Source organism: Oratosquilla oratoria, chromosome 1 (genome assembly GCF_046742065.1).
Source record: "Oratosquilla oratoria isolate Oo_2021 chromosome 1, ASM4674206v1, whole genome shotgun sequence".
NCBI lineage: Eukaryota > Metazoa > Arthropoda > Malacostraca > Stomatopoda > Squillidae > Oratosquilla > Oratosquilla oratoria.
The window spans coordinates 119859437-119878730 of NC_134777.1; the positions used below are offsets into that span (position 1 = coordinate 119859437).

General features: G+C 42.7%; 2 protein-coding genes across 10 annotated transcripts in view; one reads left to right on the forward strand and one right to left on the reverse strand.

Moving 5' to 3' along the window:
• Positions 1–19294, forward strand: part of MCU (mitochondrial calcium uniporter) — a 928441-nt gene that overhangs the window by 655665 nt on the left and 253482 nt on the right. The gene's annotated exons all lie outside the window — the stretch shown is intronic.
• Positions 3679–19294, reverse strand: part of LOC143025701 (uncharacterized) — a 153386-nt gene continuing 137770 nt past the window's right edge. For 5 of the 7 annotated variants that reach the window (XM_076185738.1, XM_076185732.1, XM_076185724.1 and 2 more), the window contains 6 exons: positions 15419–15864; positions 14661–14803; positions 6752–7058; positions 5110–5417; positions 4431–4616; positions 3679–3923 (listed from right to left, as the gene is read on the reverse strand). In XM_076185738.1, the coding sequence (XP_076041853.1) occupies positions 3815–3923; positions 4431–4616; positions 5110–5417; positions 6752–7058; positions 14661–14803; positions 15419–15864 (1499 nt within the window). In that variant the 3' untranslated portion in view covers positions 3679–3814. Of the gene's footprint in view, positions 3924–4367; positions 4617–5109; positions 5418–6751; positions 7059–14660; positions 14804–15418; positions 15865–19294 lie in introns of all 7 variants that reach the window. The other 2 variants (XM_076185719.1, XM_076185715.1) reach the window with 2 other exon arrangements.

Genomic DNA, 19294 nt, shown 5'->3' on the forward strand with positions numbered 1-19294 from the left:
GTGATCGACAGCTATTTCCCTCCCGGAAGAGAGCTCAGAGCTTGTATGACCGATCTAAGGGTAATGCTATGACCTTGCACACACACACACATCCAACTCCCCGCCCACGAGAGTCAGAGTAACGACCCGAAGCGCAGCTATACCGAAATAATTTCGGTCCTGGGCAGGATTCGAACCAGGTACTACGAGCACCACCGTACTTGACATTCGAGCTCTCTATCAACCGCGCCACCGAGTGTGAGTGTGTGTGTGTGTGTATATGCTAGTGATAGTAACTGTTCAACTTGGATGTATGTAAACACCTATATTTCGCGCTAATCACATGCAGTTGACTACTCATCGTCATAACAAGGTTAATTAAACTCGTTCTTCTTTATCCTCTTTATTAATCTCTTTTATTGGTTAAAATCTAAACTCCTCTGCTTCGCCAGGCAAACCTGGTTAAGACAAAACCCCATTAAGTCGTTAACCGTGTTAGTTTATCTCTGGACTAGTTAACTATTTAACCAGCTGGAAGAGTTATTAGGAAGGTTAAGAACAACGTTTGGAATCCTGCAAACGTTGTAAGGGTATCTGTAACGTTTCTCTGGATTTTATTTGTGTTTATTTACTTTTTTCAATGAAAGGAAAGGTTAAAGTTAAAATGTTAACAGGTTTGTTAAAAGGTTAGTTTAAAACAATGTATGTGTGTACGGAGCTGCCTAGTGTAGGCCTTATGGTCTCTTGCAGTCTCCTTCATTCTTATGTTCTTACATATATATATATATATATATATATATATGTATATATATATATATATATATATATATGTATATATAAAATGTGTGTGTGTGTGTGTGTGTGTGTATGTGTGTGAGAGTACATTTTTATGTAAATCTTCAAACTAGGAAATTTTCTTGAAACATTCATTTAAGAAGCATTGTATCACACGCTTAATAAAAAAAATCGTTGGGAAGTTTGCTAATCATCAGCAAGAAACATATAGGCTTCTCAACTATCTATACACATAAGGTCACTTAACCTAGTCATCACATCGTCGTCATCGTGGACATAAATATACTTAAGCATACTATAGCAATAAATGTATGTATATAATATATGTGTATATATATTATATATATATTATATATATATATATTATATAATATATATATATATTATATATATATATATATATATATATATTATATAATATATATATATATTATATATAATATATGTATATATATATACACAAGGGATTGAGATGGCTTAGTGTATACTATCACACATGATACCAAAGTACTATAAACGTACGTACAGTTTCTAGAATGCTTACAGCATAATGCACACATTATGCTGTATAATGTATGTATACCCCCCTTCTCCCTTTTAATGCTGTACGTTATATATTTTATTCTGGCTAAGGGTAGACTTTTTTATTCAGCTAAACGGAGTGGAACGCAGTTGCGTCGTCCTTCTTCCCCGTCCCTTCAGGTGAATGATATTGTCGATTATTGAACAGAATAAAATATGTAAGGCAAGTCACTAGCGAAGGGGTTGACAGCTTGGGTGCTTGTGTTGTAGCTGGTGGGAACACAGCAATATTATATATATATATATATACTAATAAGAACACGGGTACGTGTGTTCAGAGCGCTTTCGTATATTACATCAAATGCACTGGATGTAATATACGAAAGCGCTCTGCTTTGTTTCTTTTTTCCAAGTGCATATATATATATATATATGGGTCTAACCTAGAAAGGTATAAACCTTTGGAATTCAAGCAGGCATACCAACATATCCGATGCATAACGAAAGTCATCATACACACACTTTTTTTTCACTGTATTATTACCAGAGCTGACAACAGCACAAGCACCTTATTATAGCTGACATATTAGTATTCTCAGCTGGCACTGTCAGGGCTTGCAACTGACAGCGCAAGGGGAGAGCTGACAACAGAAATCCTCAGAGCTGACAGTTGCCAGTTACATTTTTTTTTTTTTACGAAACTTGATGACTGAAACACTCTGATTACTGGTATGATATTTGTGTAGTACACATACTGACAAAAGACCACAAAAGATAGTACAAGTACACAAAAGCTAAGATCACATGTACAAAATCTGAAGCTGCTGACTGTAAATAGTACATGTACTAAAACCACTCTTGTGCAACAAGTACTCACTGCACAAGTACACGTAATTACCCAAGGCTGTACACCCAACATGGAAATGGCAAGAATATTAATAAGGACACCCTCATACGTGCGTTCAGACCTCCTTCAGGAAGGTCCTTCGGTCAGAACTTTTACATGGAGGTCCTTCGCTGAGAACTCTTACAGAAAGTTCCTGATGCGGCCAGAGCTTCTACAGAAAGGTCTTGTCAGACCTTCTACAGGAAGGTCCTGGAGCGGTCAAACTTCATACAAGAAGTATCCTTCGGTTAGACCTCCTACCGGAAGGTCCTTGGGTTAGATCTCCCTCAGGAAGGTCTTGGAGCGGTCAAACTTCATACAAGAAGTATCCTTCGGTCAGACCTCCTACAGGAAGGTCCTTGGGTTAGATCTCCCTCAGGAAGGTCTTGGAAGCGCATACTCGTGATGCTCGGTCCAATAATCAAAAACACTTGCGTTAATGACGTCATCACCATCAGGAGTGACGTCACCAGTTGAGTCATTGGCGTATACACTAACAGGGGTGACGTCATTGCATTAATGACGTAATCAAATTGCGCCATTGGCATATACACCAGCAGAAGTGACGTCTCCTCCTCCTCCTCCTCCTCTTCTTCCACCTCCCAAGACAGTCCCTCTACATAAGAATATATATATATATATATATATATATATATATATATATATATATATATATAAATCACTTTCAACCTCGGTTTTCTTATAGTAGCCCTCTTGAATTTCTCTTTTGTCACATATGGATAGAAGCGCAGGTTATTGCAAACTAAAAAGTACCTATCTCTATTCCTCCTCCTCCATCTTTTACTCTCTTCTTCTTCATCTCCTTTCTTTTCTGTCTACGTTTTTTTAGATTTATTTTTCACTTTTCTATTTTTTCGTGATGTCATTCATTACATTAATTTTGCCCTTTCCTTCTCTACATCATTATCATCATCATCAGCAGCAGCAGCAGCAGCAGTGTCTTCAGTCAGTTGTTTTTTCGTCATCATTATCATCACCTTTACAGTTAATTTTTTCACCTCGAAAACGTCATCACTTCATTACCATCGTCACCATCACAGACAATTGTTTATTTTTCATTTTATAACATCATCATCATCATCATAACTATCTTTATCTTTGTTATTCGTAATAATTGTTTATTTATTACATGTAGAGGAAACCTTCATCATTCAAAACCCAACGTGGGATATTTCGACAAACTTCGTCGACACCTCCTTCAGGAGGGTCCTCGGGTCCTTGCTCGAGGAGGAGGTCATACGACATCCTACTCGATGTGTTTATTCAGATCGCCTCGAGCAACCCTCCCACTTCACCACGACCCATTCACCACACTGGAACCTTTTCGGAAGACTTCGGGGACACCTTTTACATGAAGGTCCTCAGATCCTCGCCCGTGGGGGGAGAACCTGACGACGGAGTTCTTCCTACCACTTCGAGCGACCTAACCCTTTCCCTCACTCGAAGTTTTCGGGAGACTTCGGCGACACCTTCTGCAGGAAGGTCCTCAGATCTTCCCCCGAGGGGGAGAGCCTGACGACGGAGTTCTTCCCACCACTTCGAGCGAACCCAACCCTTTCCCTCACTCGAAGCTTTCGGGAGACTTCGGTGACACCTTCTACAGGAAGGTCCTCAGATCTTCCCCCGAAGGGGAGAACCTGTGAAGTCGTACACGACAGAGTTCTTCCCACCACCTCGAGCTCTCCACTGGCCTCCACTGCCGCTGCTACTGCTGGCGTTGCTAAAAGAGGACAACGAAGATGAGAACAGCGAATAACAAGAGAACAGGAGAACATAACGTCAGGAAACCATTTTGTTCTTGGCGAGGGGAGGATCCTACAGATTTAATATGAATAAATTATTCACAATATTTTGGTTGATGTTTTGGGTTGACATTGATAACAGGGCTCATATATTGTGAGTAATCAGTATTTGTTATTGATAAAAATATTGGCAATATCATATCGTCAAGTATTGATTTGTAGTGGCCGACTCAAGGCATAACGGGTACGTTTTAGTAACGATATATATATATATATATATATATATATATATATATATATATTTTTTTTTTTTTTTTTTTATCTGCATCTCATCCGAATAAAATTGCACGTCATCACTGACACTTAACTAACATTCTTAATCCTCTCAAATCGGGACCTCCACTGAGCTTATTAAAAATCACCTTGCGACATCGAGAACCTTTTGGGTTCTTCAGGACCTGCCTGACGGAGGTGCAGACGCATACCTGCCGGGGGAAGAAGCCCTCGAGTTGTCGGACCCGCCTACCTCCTCCAGGTCCTCTGGATCTCCTCCGTCGCCGCCTCCTGGAGTCTGGAGGAGGGAATGTCCGGCAGCGTCCCTGGGTATCGGGACGCCCTCGAGGCTGGCGTCGCGCTTGGGCACCATCCCGACGATCCGAGGGCGACATCCGCTGAAGAAGAGGTCATCGAAGTGTGAGAACCTTTGTGAGGACGATCAAGCACGGACAAACACGGAAGTCTCTTCGCCTCTCTTTGGAACCGAAAAAGATCCTCAAGACTGAATAAGATTGAATGGTGTCAGGAATAACAAAGAATCTTAAGTACTTTCAGTCACTGAAAGAGCATGTAAGTCTCTCTGAAATTGGTAAAATCGTCTGGCGCTAACCAAAATGAAATATATAAAGTCTCTGGGTTCCATAAAGTTAACTTATCATCATCTTTGCAGAGGTTAATTCTTTTCGATTTGATGACGTCATTGTTCTTATTCTAGTTAAGCCTAAAAGAGTTTATCTAGAATCGTAGTTTGTTTCTTGTGACCATCCGTAACAGATAAATCTAGATCAATAAGTGGGGAGATAGTAGACAGGTAGATAGATACGTCGAGTAGATGAAGAGAATAGGTGGAAAACAAGAAGATACTCTTCCCAAGAAAGGTCAACTTACGCCTCAGCGGTGTCCCTCCGGGCCTGGCGTTGGGTTCCTCCTGACTTCGAGACGACTTCGGGGACGTCTGCGTCAGGAGAGGAACTCCTCTTGGACAGGATCCCCTTCCGTTCGACCTCGACCTCCTCCTCCTCCGTCGTCTTGGACGAGGGACTCGAGACGAGACGGCTCTTGAAGGTCGAGGCGGAGACTCTCCCAGAAGCTTCCGAAGAGTCTGCGGCGTTCTTCGCGCCTCGAGTTCGAGGCCCGAAGAAGATGACCGTTGTCCCCACTGCTCGGATCTTTGACATCACTGTCGGGTCGATCCACTGTCGTCGAGAAGAAAAGGGTTAGTTTGAATGGAACTCTCTCTCTCTCTCTCTCTCTCTCTCTCTCTCTCTCTCTCTCTCTCTCTCTCTCTCTCTCTCTCTCTCTCTCTCTCTCTCTCTTTCTCTATCTCCGTTTTTGACTACATAGAGCATACCTCAATAGGATTATGTTGTTTGATATTAAATATTTAATATGTATTATTTATTACTTAAAATCATAATGTCACTTATAATTTTTTTTATCATTTATTAAATTATTGTTTATTATGAATTTATTCCTTATTCATCGTATGTGTAGCTTCCGATTGAGTCGAGACTTCTTGTCACCATGGAAACGGGACCACACGTCATTAGTGGTTTTGATTATACGAAAAAAATCTGTAATTATATCCAGCTTCCCCCTTTCCCCCCACCCCTCTTTTTCCAGGGGGGGGGGCAGCGTGGGTCTGTGACAGCGTTTTCCTCATTATCAACGCAATGATCTCTCTGGGATTGTGAAAATTGTGAAATTTTTGTGTTGAGCCCTTTCACTGTGGAGGGTTTGTTTCCCTCAGTTGAATAAAATCCCCTAGCGGCAGCTATAGGGTTCATTCGCAATACTCTTTCTCTCTTCCTCTCTCTCTCTCTCTCTCTCTCTCTCTCTCTCTCTCTCTCTCTCTCTCTCTCTCTCTCTCTCTCTCTCTCTCTCTCTCCTTCTCTCCCCTTCCTCTCTCCCCTCCCTCTCTCCTCCTGTCTCCCTTTCCCTCATCCTCTCCCCCTCTCTCCTCTACCCCTCCCTTCCTCCTTTCCTCTTCCTCACTATTCTCCCCTTCCCCTCTCTCCCTCCCTCTCTCCCCTCCCTCCTCTCTCCCTCCCTCCTCTTCCTCTCCCTCCCTCCTTCTCTCCCCCTCCCTCCCTCTCTTACTCTCCCTCTCACCCCCTCCCTCTCCCTCTTTCTTTGTCCTTCCCCCTCTCTCCCTCCCCTTCCCTCCCTCCCTCTCTCCCTCTCTCCCCTTCCTCTGTCTTTCCCCCTCCCTCTCTCCCTACCTATCCATCTCCTCTCTCTCTCTCTCTCTCTCTCTCTCTCTCTCTCTCTCTCTCTCTCTCTCTCTCTCTCTCTCAAAACCTTTCGTATCTTTTCCGTTTCTCTTCCACTTGACTCGTAAGTCGTGATACTTTTGTATTTGTAATTTTGTTTTATTTTCATTATTGTTATTGTTATTATCATTATATATTTTTTTATTAAGTTCAGGTATATTTTTATGTATATTTTTATTTTATTTGTGTGTTCATTTGATTATTTATTTATTTATTTACTTGATTATTTTTATTTTATACTTTGAGGTTATCCTTACCTTGAAGTTTGGATCGTAATCATATCTCTTGCAAGCCCTCGAGAGCGAGCTCGTCCTTCTGCCATCCGAGGACGAGGTCGAGGAACTGGAGGACGACAGTGAGGAGGAGGAGGACAAGGAGGAGGAAGCTCCCGTTGCTCCTGATCTCAGGGACGGAGAGCTTTGGGGCGCCGAGGAGGAGGAGGAGGTGGAGGTGGTGGAGCGATTGGCTGACGAGTCGTGGCTGAAACCGCTGTCTTCGCTCGTGTCTGAGGCTAAGGACTCTGTGTCAGAACGGTCCAAGGTGCTGCTGACGAAGTCGCTAACGCTGTAGTAGGAAGAGGAAGAGGGAGTTGTTATTATTATTATGATATATGTGCATATATATATATATATATATATATATATATATAAAGTGGGTGGGAAAAGGAAAGACTGGAGTCTTATTCCGAATTTTATTCTTGACTAGTTTCGCTACAAGCTTTTTCAAAACTAGTCAAGAATAAAACTCGGAATAAGACTCCAGTCTTTCCTCTCCCCATCCACTTCAACTTGTCAGAATGTCTCAACATATATATATAAATCAAATCAGCCATCCTGAGTCCACTGATGAACAAAGGCCCCCCTCATGTCATTCCATGATTTACACGACCGCGCCAATCTCTGCCACGTCACTCTTGCAAACCTTTCAATCTCATCTCTTCACCTTCTGTTTGGTCTCCCTCTTCCACGCCTCCCATCTCGCGGCATCCACTCAGTAACACACTTGCTCCATCGCTCATCAGTCGTTCGCACTAACTAACCTGCCCAGTTCCAGTTCCTCATTTTACCGACTCCACACTATCTTTCACTCTAGTCTGCTCTCTCACCCAACTTGCTCTCCTTCGGTCTTTCAGTGTTATTCCCATCATTGATCTCTCCATTCTCCTCTGTGCGGTCCTTAGCTTTGTTTCCATCGCCTTAGTCAGTTTCCAAGTCTCACTCCCGTAGATTATTGCTAATAGAATGCATCGATTGTAAACTTTGTTTCAAACAAAGGTAGAGAGCCTCTCAGGATTTTATTATACTTACCAAACACCTCCCAACCAATTATAATACGTCTTTTGATTTCATTTTGATTTACTTTGGTTTTACTCATATTCATTTTTAAGACTACTTTGAGACTTTCCTTGTTCAGATCACTCAGCATATCTTGCAAGTCTTCTACTTTTTCTGAAATAAGAATGATGTTATCCGCAAATCTTAGGTGGTTCAAATATTCGCCATTAATCTTCAAACATTTCTCTTCCCAACTCAACCTTCTGAAAATCTCTTCCAAGCAAGCTGTAAATAATTTCGGTGAAATTGTATCGCTTTGCCGTACTGATCTTTTCTGTATCTTTATGTAGTCGAATTATAGCGGTACCTTTCGCATAAAGCTTTTCTAAAACTCTTTCTTGCGTAGCGAGTTTAGTATTGCTATTTGTTCTGCTGAGTCAAAGGCCTTCTCGTAATCTACGAAAGGTAAACAGAGAGGTATATTGTATTCTGTCGTTTTCTCGATTAGTTGGTTCATTGCCTACAAATGGTCTAGAGTCGAGTATCCGCTCCTAAAGCCTGCCTGTTCTCTCGGTAGGTTTCCATCTAAAACTTAACTTGATGTATTTGTAAGGATCTTGGAGATTATATACATATGATAGCAAGCTAATCGGTCGATAGTTACTAAGGTCTTGGTCTTCTATTTTTATGAAGCAAAATCACTATAGCATTGCACCACAATTCAGGAACGCTTTCTTGACGTAAGCATTGGGTGTACAACTGAGCTTATGAACGCCTTTCCTTGCGTATTTCAAGAGATCTATTGATATGCCATCTTCCCCAGATGATTTTCCTCGTTTCATATTTTTAGAGCAAATTCTACGTCTTCCTTTGTAATTTCTTGTACACTACTAACGTCTGCAGATGAATTTACTGACTCAATTACGGTCTTCGACGAGTAAAGCTCTTGGTCAAATTCTTCTACCCTTTTTACCATTCTGTCTCTATTTAATTATTTCTCCATTTCTAGCTTTCAAATATATCATTTGCTGTCCTTCTAAAGCATGTCTGCGCTCAGTCCCTTTAATACTTTTACCTTTCCGAATAGTTTCCTCTATTTCATCCATTTTCCCTTTCTTTTCTCTGATCTCTGTCTTTTGTTGACAAGCTTGTTTAGTTCTACTCGTTCTATTTTGTATCTACTGCTTTTAATCTGCATGGTCCTACTGAACTTGACTACGTTACCAGCAGCCTCTCGGTTTATCAAGACTCCTACTCCACTAGATCGTTTTTTGTCCTTACATCTATAGTAGAACAGGTGGTGACCATCTTGTAATTGTATCAGCTTTTCTTCGCTCTTCGGACGTTCAGTCCTACGATGTCCAACTTGATGTTGTCTAGTTCTTCCATTAAATTCTCCAGCCTGTGGTCTTCTGAGATAGTTCTTACGTTGTAAGTATAGTTATTAATGTTCTTCATACTGTTTAATGTCCAAGAAGTAGTTGGAGGAGGAGACAAGAGGACAGGAAGGAGGTAGAGGACGACAAGGAAGAGGAGAAATATACGTAATGCCTGAACGTACTAAGCTTGAACGTGTCTGCATGTGATTCACCTTGGTCTTTGGAACACGTGTTGAACTCGTGACCGACAGCTATTTTCCTTTCGGAAGAGAGCTCAGAGCTCGTATGACCGATCTATGGGTAATGACGTGACCTTACACGCACACACACACACAACTCCCCGCCCACGAGAGTTGGAGTAACGACTCGAAGCGCAGCGATACTGAAATTTCAGCCCTGGGCAGGATTCGAACCCAGACCGCCGTAGTGACAGTCAGAGACTCTACCAACTGCGCCACGAGTTGTGTGTGTGTGTGTGTGTGCGCGCGCGTGTGCGTGCTTGCATTGTACACTTCTATCAGCCTCTCACTGTGCGTGTGCACACGCTTGCTTGACCCTGTTCAAATGTACACCGCTCCTGCATGTTCACACGCGCCTCTTTGTGCTCTTTGTGTCATCGCAAGAGCTTCTCTTCTTTACCTCGTCGACGTCTCCGTCACCCAGGACTAAGAGGAGTTCTTACTCTCAACAGTGACGTCATTTAACGAATGACGTCATACAGTGACGTCATTGTTGTGATGTCATCACTCGGAGGTCTTTGCCCTCAAAGGACAGGACTCTGAAATCGTCCTGGGCGACCTTAGGGCACCGAGGGAATAGTGTGTCACTGTCGCGCCATGGGCCCTCCGTACCTGCGGCCGGAGTCGACAGGCTGATCCACGCCCTTTGGAGGACTAACGAGTCTGAGAGATGACCTGGCACGTACGGGCGCGGGTCCAAGTGGGACTTGAGGACTGGAGTGGGACTTGGAGAGTAGAGGGGCGGATATGGAGTGGAGGAGGAAGGGAGGGAGGGAGGGTAGGGACACGAATGGGAGAGTTAATGGATTAATGGCCCCATGTTGCCCCCATTTCCCCCTCACCGTATATGGGGAGAGGAGGAGGGGAGGGGGAGGGGGAGGAGATGAAGTTACGAAGAAGAGGGATGGTAGCACTTAATAGAAAATAGAACCAAGTTGAGATTGAATTGGAAGGGAATTGATAACAAGGTTATTGTGTTAAGCCCGGTCGTAGCCAGTTCAAGGTTGAGTGAGACAGGAGGAGGAAGAGATGGGAGAGGAGGAGGAGGAGGAGGAGGAGGAGGTAGTGGGAGAGGAGGAGAAGGTAGCCTTTTTTCTGACTCATTAATTGAGCTTGAAGAGTTGGTATTTGTGTGTGTGTGCGTGTGTATATATATATATATATATATATATATATATATATATATATATATATATATATATATATATATACACACACATACACACGGAAAGATGCTGTGGCCGAATTTATCCTGAAGGGTTCTTGAGATGAAGAGGAAGTGGACGAGGAGGAGGAGAAGAATGAAGAGGAAATGAGGATGACCTGGAGGAAGGTCAGGTGAAGGTGAAGGGTATGGAGGAAGAGGAGGAAAACGAGGAGAAGGAAGAGGAAGATGAGAAATTGCTCATTAAGGAGGAGGAGGAGGAAGAGGAAGAGTAGGTGGGGACAGAGGAGGAATCAAAGGATAAAAAAGAAGAGAAAAGGAAGAAGACAGAAACAAAAACATGGAATAGGAGGATAAGGACGAGGAAGAGGAGGAAGAGAGAGGGAGTAGTAAATGAAGAATGACAAGGAAAGGGACTTAGACAGGGAAGAGAAGTATGATTTAATTTTTGAGTGAAATGTCACTCCCACGGGCTTTGAGCCTGGCAAAGGATTAGGATGGGAGAGGAAGAGGAGAATGGAAGAGAGCTTGCCTGTCTCAGGTAATATATATATGTATATATATGTATATGTATATATATGTATATGTATATATATGTATATGTATGTATATGTATATATATGTATATATATGTTCGTAAAGAGCTGGAGTCCAGGAGCCATGTTATCGGAAAATTTCGAAACACTGGACTCAGAGTAACAGAATTTATTACCGACGTTTCGAACCCTGTCCGGGGTTCGTCCTCATAACCCTGAGGACGAACCCCGGACAGGGTTCGAAACGTCGGTAATAAATTCTGTTACTCTGACTCCTGTGTTTCGAAATTTTCCGATAACATATATATATATATATATATATATATATATATATATATATATAATATATATATATATACATACATACATACAGAGGAGAATGACCAAAATCATATATGGGTTCAGAAATTTACCTTACGAGGAGAGGCTTAGGCACCTTAACCTACACTCTCTGGAAAGACGCAAAGTGTGGATTGATCTAATAGAGGTGTACAAGTGGATCAAAGGCTTTAACAAGGGTGACGGAAACAATGTCGTCCTATTAAGACAGGAGGGCAGGACTCGCATTAATGTATTTTAATTGGGCAAATCTTGATTTAAGAAGGAAATAGGCAAGAACTGGTTTACTAATAGGATGGTCAATGAATGGAATAGTCTTAGTAACCATGTAGTTGTGAGCCCTGAAACTATCGGTTGTTTTTAAAAGTGGTTTGACAACTTTATGGATGGGGGATGGTAATGAACATGGAACTGCCTAGTGTAGGCCTTATGGTTTCTTGCAGTCTCCTTCATCCTTATGTTATTTTATATATATATATATATATATATATATATATAATATATATATATATATATATATATATATATATATATATATATATATATGTATATATAAGGTGGGACGTGAAGTGAGCGACATTGAGAAGCGTCTGAGAAAGATGGAGATGAGGGGGTAGAGGACGGAGATCCTGTGGTGGAGAGAGGAAGAAGAAGAGGAAGAGGAGGAGGTTATGGATACTCATGGTGATGATCTGATTTTTTTTCATTTGCTGCATATTATGTTGTTTTTGTCGTGAGTTTGTGATATATATATATATATATATATATATATATATATATATCTATATATATATATATATATTTAATATGGCTGTTTACCGTAGGATAAAAAAATAATAATGGTGGGGAAGAAATTGGCCCTTGAGGATCTTATCTACAAAAATATAAACTCCAGAAAGTTTTTGACCTATGTCACTTTTGTTTACAAACACACACACGCGCACACACACACACACACACACACACACACACACACACACACACACACACACAATGACCTCACTTCTGGAGGGATAATGACTCTGTCACTAGTCCAGCACGTGGTCCAAAACCTTAATGAATGAGAGCTGATAAATTAAACAATGGAGGACTCTTACTTGATTAAAGAGCAAATGGGCGCAGGTCAAGTGCTGGAGAAGACAAGACAAGACAAGACAAGCGTGAAGAGCTCTCGAGGCTGAGAGCTAGGAGAGGTGAGAGAGAGGGAAGGAAGAGGGATGACTCTGTATGTTTTTTTTATTAAGAATGTGTATTGTCTATTTATCTATTTTATTTATTTATTTATTTATTTAATATTTATTTATTTATTGTTTGTCTATATTTCGTCTGGGAAAGACTCCTTGCTTAGGTCATGGCCTCTCTCTCTCTCTCTCTCTCTCTCTCTCTCTCTCTCTCTCTCTCTCTCTCTCTCTCTCTCTCTCTCTCTCTCTCTCTCTCTCTCTCTCTCTCTCTCTCTCTCTCTCTCTCTCTCTCTCTTTTTTACTATGACAGATTAGTTAGATCATGGTCAACGTGGTTTGGAATATATATATAAATATATATATGTACATTCACACATACACACACACACACACGCACACACACACACACACACACACACACACACACACACACACACACACACACACACACACACACACACATATATATAATATATATATATATATATACATATGTACGAGTATATACATGCGTGTGTGTTTGTGAATGTGTGTGTGTATGTGTGTGTACACATACATTTATGGACCAGGTTGGTCGAAAAATAATCCAGGAAAACAATGTTACGTATTTAAGGCAAAGTTTGATAAGTGGAAGCGAAGAGACAGGACCCCATGAGTACAGCTCCAAACCGGTATACTGGAAGTAAACTAAATAAATACACACACAGGCGCGCACAGACACACACACACACACACACACACACACACACACACACACACACACACACACACACACACACACAATTTACGTGCTCATGCAAACATGGTACGAGATATTCAAAATTTTTGATAATTTTATGGATATATTTATATACCGAAACGTCATATCCTTGTAAACGGAGAGAGGGGGGGGGAGAGGGGGGATGACAATGCGTCATCGATTTTTTCCCATCTTCGTTGTAAAAGAACACAAGCGAACTTCGCCCGTCCCTCCGGCAGGAGGAGGAACCTCTCCACCAACTGAGGAGGACGAGTGCCCTTGAGGGTCCTCGAAGGCCCGAGTGATGATTGCCGATAAGAGAACAAGAAAAGGAGTCTGAGATGAACGGCGCAGGGACATCAGGTGCACTCGTCCAGGCTGAAGAGGAGGAGGAGGAGGTGGAGGAGGAGGAAGAATGGGAGGAGCAGATGATGGGGGTAGTGGAGAAGAAGGAGGTGGAAGAGAGGGAAGGAAAAGAAGAAGAAAAAGAGAAGGAGGAGATGGAGGAAGAATAGGAGGAGCAGATGATGGAAGTAGTGGAGAAGAAGGAGGTGGAGGAGAAGGAAGGAAAAAAAAATGAGGGAAAAGAAGAAGAAAAGGAGAACAAGAAGAAGAAGGAGATGGAGGACAGGAGGAAGAATAGGAGGAGCAGATGATGGAAGTAGTGGAAAAGAAGGAGGTGGAGGAGAAGGAAGGAAAAGAAAAAAGAGGGAAAAGAAGAAGAAAAGGAGAACAAGAAGAAGAAGGAGATGGAGGAGAGGAGGAAGAATAGGAGAAGATGAAGTAGTGGAGAAGAAGGAGGTGGAGAAGAAGGAAGGAAAAGAAGAAAAAGAGAAGAAGAAGAAGGAGATGGACGAAGAGTAAAAGAAGCAGATGATGAAGGTAGTGGAGAAGGAGGTGTAGAAGGAAAGAAAAGAAAAAAGAAGGGAAAAGAGGAAGAAAAAGAGAACAAGAAGAAGAGGAGAAAGAAAAGGAGGAGAAGGGGAGGAGGAGGAAGAGGAGGAGGAGAAGGAATAGAAACCTACGAACTCTTTGGAAAGTCTTCATCTCCAAAGGCTGGATTCTTTGACGCCCCAGGGCCTTCTTCTGAGACTCCAAGAGTCTCGAGTTGCAAAGAAGAGTCTGCCACGTGTCTTAAAGGAAGGCAGAGCAAGTCTTGACTCTGAAGGCTCTCCTTGACGGCAAAGGGAGTCTTTGAATTCGTAGGTTCTTGTAGATTTCGAGAATGCTGTCAAACACAAACCCCACAAAAAAAAAAAAAAAAAAAAAAAAAAATCTTGGTTCTCTTCGCGAAGAAGACGGAGATGCCCTTACCTGCGCTTCAGCTTTGAAACCTTCGCCCGGAAGGCGCCGCCCCTCGCGTGCTGCTGCTGCTGCTGCATGGCCCGACGCACATCGAAGCCCTTGACGGTGGGCTTCCGAAGTAGGATGGGTTCCTCCGAACTCGCGGTCTTTACCTGAAGGACCAAAAAAGTCGCGTTATGGACAGTCGATCTCAGAAGCCCAGTTCGTGAACCCTACAGTGCCTGGGACCCTCTCCCAGGTGATTAAAATCGTCTGCAGTCCGCCAGAACATAATCTTTAAATGAACCAGTCTTGTACCCTGACGCAGTGGGCTACAGGTCGAGTGTGTGTGATTCACCATGGTCTTGGATCACGTGTTCGACTCGTGATCGACAGCTGTTTCCCTCCCGGAAGAGAGCTCAGAGCTCATATATGACCGATCTAGGGATAATGCTGGGACCTTACACGCGCACACACACATCCAACTTCCCGCTCAGGAGAGTTGGAGTAACGACTCACAGTGTGTGTGTTTGTGTGTGTGTGTGTGTGTGTGTGTGTGTGTGTGTGTGTGTGTGTGTGTTTGTACACTACGTGGCCCAAAAAACCTCATCATCACCACCTAACCTCATTCATATCATCACACTTCGCAGGAGCACTATCGTTGTCCATCCCCGACGGACTGCTATAAGCAAATAAGCACTACGTATAATACATGTGTGCGAGGCGATTTTAACTGTCTGAGGGTCATCCTCGAACTCGAGTTCGAGGAACTTCGTGCCCCAACCCACCTTGGACACGACGGTCGGAGCAGCGTCCCGCCTCTTCCCCGTTAGGATCTCTTCCCGGCGAGCCACGATCTGGCTCGGGAGCCGCAACGGGAGCGTGTGGCTCCCGAAGGCGTCGCCCTTGGTGGCCGGGATGTGTATCGTCAGGGACTTCTTCAAGGTCGACCTCGGAGTGGCTGGCGCCTCGCCACCCGTTACCCCGCCCGAGGACGACGACGACGACGACGATTTCTTCGAGGAAGAGGTGTGTGAACGCGGGAGGGTGGCCGAGGACGAGGCGTTCGAGGAGGAGGAGGAGGTGGTGGAGGGGGTGAGGAGGGACGGGAGGGCCGCTGAGAAGGCCTTAGCCTCGGCGAGGTCGAACTGGGCCGGCCGCGGCGCCTTCGGGTCGAACGAATCCGAGCGGAGGATCTTGCTCGAAGGGTTCGATTTTATGCCCCGGAACCGACCTGGAATACAACGAATACAATATAATACAACTTAAAATGCAATATGACACAATGAAATACAATAAGATACAACTTAATTTCAATAGAATACAATAAGATACAGCTTAAAATGCATAAGGACACAATGAAATACAATAAGAGATAACTTAAAATGCAATAGGACACAATAAAATACAACAAGATACAAGAATATCACCTAAATTAGAATACATTGAAATTCAGTAAGATACAACCTAGAATAGAATTAAATATAACAAGAAGAAACTAGAATATAATGAAATACAATAGGATTCAACTAGATAGATAAAGCCTAGATAACAGTGAAATACAATAAGATGCAATCTAGAATACAATCAAATGCAGTAAATGCTAGAGCCATTTTGACGTTCAACAAACCCAGAAGTAGAATGGACTTGGACAAAGTATGAGACTGCATACCTTATTAATTGGTGGTTCAAGAAATGGAAAAAGGTGTGTCGGGATAATCTTCCACAGGCAAAAAATAAACACACACACACACACACACACACACACACACACACACACACACACACACACACACCTCGTGGCGTAGTTCGTAGAGTGCCCGGCTACCACTACGCCGGTCCGGATTCGAATCCCGCTCAGGGCTGAAATAATTTCAGTATCGCTGCGCTGCGGGTTGTTACTCAAACCCTCGTGGGCGGGGAGTTGGGTGTGTGTGTGCGTGTAAGGTCACAGCATTACCCATAGATCGATCATATATGAGCTCTGAGCTCTCTTCTGGGAGGGAAATATCTGTCGATCACGTGTCCAACACGTGGTCCAAGGCCATGGTGCATCACACACAATGTATGTGTATATGTATATATATATATATATATATATATATATATATATATATATATATATATATATATGTGTGTGTGTGTGTGTGTGTGTATGAATGTATATTGCTCAGTGCAAGCAGATGTATATGTATATATATAAATAATATATATATATATATATATATATATATATATATATATATATATATATATATATATATGCACGAGTATATTCCTTTCGATTTGTTCCAAGGACATTGCTGTCGTTCTTTTGTCGGGTCTCCTTCTCCTCCTCCTCCTTCTCCTCCTCCTCCTCCTTCACCTCCTCCTCTTTCCTCATTTATCTCTTTTCTCGTTTCCTTTTTTATTTATTTTTTCTTTTGTTTTCCAATCTCGACTCTTTATTGTCTACGACCCAACTATTTTTTTTTAATCTCTTCTCCCCAACTTTCATTCCCTCTCTCCCTCCCTCCTCTCCCTCCCCCCTCCCTCTTCCTTCCCCCTCTCTCCTCCTCTCCATCCTCCGTCTCCTCCTTCCCCCTCCCTCCCACAGTCTTCTCCCTCCTCTTCTTCCCCTCCCTCCCTTCACCTCCCCTCTCTCTCCTCCTTCCCACAGTCTTCTCCCTCTTCTCCTTCTCCACCCTCCCCCTCTCTCCTCCTCCTTCCCCTCCCACCCACAGTCTTCTCCCTCTGTCCTTCCCCACCCTCCCTGTCACCTCTCCTCCCTCCCTTCCTCCCCTCCTCCCTCCTCCGCCCCTCCTCCCTCCTCCGCCCCAATAGCCGTTTTCTTTGATCACAGCCGCCATTTTTACTCCGTTCCATTTCCTGCGGCTTTTCACTCGTGTCTGTCCACGATATACCCTCGGTCCGTTTTCTTTGCTCCCGATTTATTTTCTCGCTTCTCCGTTTTCTGTAGTGCCTGGTCCCCCCGTTTTCCTCATTTAGAACTCGTGGCGTTGTCCTTCACCTGTTTCTTCCTCTTCTTCTTTGTCCTCGTCTCTTTTTCTTTGTCTTTATCTTCTTTGTCTTCGTCTTCTTCTTCATTGCCTTCTTTCTGTTTTCGTTTTCGTATTCTCCTTTCTTATTTATTTAATTTTGTTTATCTTTTTATATACATGTATATATATATATAATATATATATATATATATATATGTATATATTCTACTCTTGCATGATGGAAATTAAATCAATAGCTGAATATAATATGAATATAGAAAGAACTCTTACACTATATTCTAGTAAAAAAAAAAAAAAATAATAATAATAATAATATTAACCCCCTTCTCTAGGAAAACGTGTCCCACCACCCCAATTGAATAAAATCGCCTACCGACAGCCACAATAGAACTATTCATGTACGAAAAAGGGTTAAGTTGTTGTAGGTAACTAATATATTCCAGGATTAAAATCGAAACTGGGTCAATCTTTAACGTTTAACCTTTAATTGGATTCTCGCTAGGGAAGTTTAGTTACCTTATAGGTAGTTGAATCTTGATCAAGCTTAGTTTATGTATGTATATATATATGTATATATATATATATATACAGTATATATATATTATATTCGTTTTTCTTTTGTTTGGAGTTTTTTAGAACATTCTATATCCCGTTCTTTGTTTCTTCCAGTCCCTGACATTCCGTTTTCTTTTTTCCGGCGCACTTTTCCCGTTTTCTTTGCAGTCCGTTTTCTTTGACTCCTTCTGTTTCGTTGCCTATTGTCGAATTCCCGCTCTTTGATCTCTCCCTTCACGGGGGCGTTGTTATCGGCGCCCCTACACACATGCACGCGCGTGCGCGCGCGCACACACACACACACACACGCATACACACACACACACACACACACACATACACACACTAGCATGCACACACACACTAGCATGCACACACACACTAGCATGCACACACACACACACACACACACACACACACATACACACACATACACACACACACATACACAAGCATACACAATCACACACACACACATACACACACACACACACACACACAAGCATACACACACACACACACACACACACACACACACACACACACACACACACACACACACACACACACACACACACACACACACACACACATAGGCATACACACATGCACGCATATTAATTTCGTTCTGGTTATTGGTAGACGATTTTATTCAGGTTGGGATGAAGGTGGTTATGACCCCTCCTCCTCCTCTTCCTACTACTCCTACTCCTCTTCTTCCTCCTCCTCATCCTCCTTTTCCTCCTCTCCTTACTCGGGCTCCTCTTCCTCTTCCACAGAATTCTACTCCCTCTCTTCTTGATCCTCCTTTTCCTCCTCTTTGTTTTCCACTCCCTCCTCTTTCTCCTCTTCCTCATTCTTCTCCCCTCCTCTTCCTCCTCCTCCTACTCGTCCCCTCCCACAGCCCTTGTTACAGTCACTCCCTCTCTCTATATATATATTCTCTCACTCTCTATCTCTATCTCTCTCCCTCTTTGTATTCTCTCTATCTCTATCTATCTGTCTCTCCTTCTCTGTATTCTCTCCCTCTCTCTCTCTCTCTCTCTCTCTCTCTCTCTCTCTCTCTCTCTCTCTCTCTCTCTCTCTCTCTCTCTCTCTCTCTCTCTC